The sequence below is a fragment of the Bison bison genome, unplaced genomic scaffold (genome assembly GCF_000754665.1).
Source record: "Bison bison bison isolate TAMUID 2011002044 unplaced genomic scaffold, Bison_UMD1.0 scf7180017864329, whole genome shotgun sequence".
In the NCBI taxonomy this organism is placed as follows: Eukaryota; Metazoa; Chordata; class Mammalia; order Artiodactyla; family Bovidae; genus Bison; species Bison bison.
The window spans coordinates 3,708,772-3,710,064 of record NW_011494901.1 but is presented as its reverse complement, the minus strand read 5'-3'; the positions used below and the strand labels follow the sequence as shown (position 1 = coordinate 3,710,064).

Below are 1,293 nucleotides of genomic sequence, written 5' to 3'. Positions count from 1 at the left end.
GGACTAATTTCAGATTTCAAACTATCAAGTATAATAGTAGGTCGTTATGAAAAAGCCCCTCCTTCAGCAAATTCATGCTGAATTACAAATAATTCATGCTGGATACTTAAGTTTTGTTTAAGCATTCAAAGAAACTGTCATTGATAGGATAGTTTCCATTATTATAGTAGATGCAGCTCATAGTAGTTTAAGAAACCTGTACTCCTCCCAGTTTTAACTAATTAACTGTTGTCATTTCCTGTGATCTTTTTGCTCTACAGTTACCACTCAGGGGGCAAATAATATCCCCTCCGGCCAGAGTGATAATAAAATAAAATGTATGTGAAAACACATTAATAGAATTAAACACTATCCAGTTGTAAAGTTACATTCTTTTTCTTGTTTTTTTTCTTCAGCCCTAAGTCATTAGTTGTGAATGTGGTTATTTCAGGTGGAGTTTAACTTAAAGAGTTCAAAAATTGAAGTTTATGAAAGAATGCATTTTTTTCAGTCGTTTTGCAAATGTAAATGCAACATGTAGTGTTTATTCAAGTGTGAGTTGTGATGCAATCCATTTTTAATATTTTAGACTAAATTTTAGTATTTAGTACTTTATATATCAAATTTAAATATAAACATTTGTTATTCTAAGTATTGTTGAGCCGTCAGGGGAATTAGCAGGCTTTTTTCCCTATTAACAGTCATTCTTAATTATTAACCATGTTAATTTAAAATGATTAAAATCCCAAATCAGATCTCCAGGTGTCTCGCAGGGGGTTTGCTTTTTTTAGATTAGCCCTTAAATCAGTAATAATCTGGGTGGAACTAGAGTTGGGTTAGGTTGGAGAAAACTGCGTGGCACTAGGACCCAGGGGGCTCCCGTGAGCGGATCTAGGGGCCAGATTGCAAATTCGCGGTGACTCAGTCTGGTCGGCTCCTTGCGCTCAGCGGCCGCGGCGGCAGCAGCAGACGTTGGCGGCCGAGCTGCTAGGATCAGTTCCCCCGGGTTTCACCGTCCGAGACTTCCTTCGGGGCGCCCCAGGCAGGTCTGAGGCGTCCGGGGAGCGCAAGGGTCGTTGTGGCGGGGAGGAACGGGGGTTGCTCGGCGCGGGAAGCCCTCGGGCCTGTGCACGGGGAGTAACATTTGCTCCGTCTCTTCCTGTGTCTGGCTTTATTTGCAGCAAACCAAGATGGAGTATGAGTGGAAACCTGACGAGCAAGGGCTTCAGCAAATCCTGCAGCTGCTGAAGGAGTCCCAGTCCCCCGACACCACCATCCAGAGAACCGTGCAACAAGTATCCTTTGCGAGGCCTC

General features: G+C 42.9%; 1 protein-coding gene across 1 annotated transcript in view; it reads left to right on the top strand.

The window, feature by feature from the left end:
- Positions 1–785: 785 nt before the first annotated feature.
- Positions 786–1,293, top strand: part of TNPO1 (transportin 1) — a 53,652-nt gene continuing 53,144 nt past the window's right edge. Inside the window, exons 1-2 of the mRNA XM_010853556.1 lie at positions 786–1,025; positions 1,161–1,274. Of these exons, the coding sequence (XP_010851858.1) occupies positions 1,170–1,274 (105 nt within the window). The 5' untranslated portion in view covers positions 786–1,025; positions 1,161–1,169. The remainder of the gene's footprint in view (positions 1,026–1,160; positions 1,275–1,293) is intronic.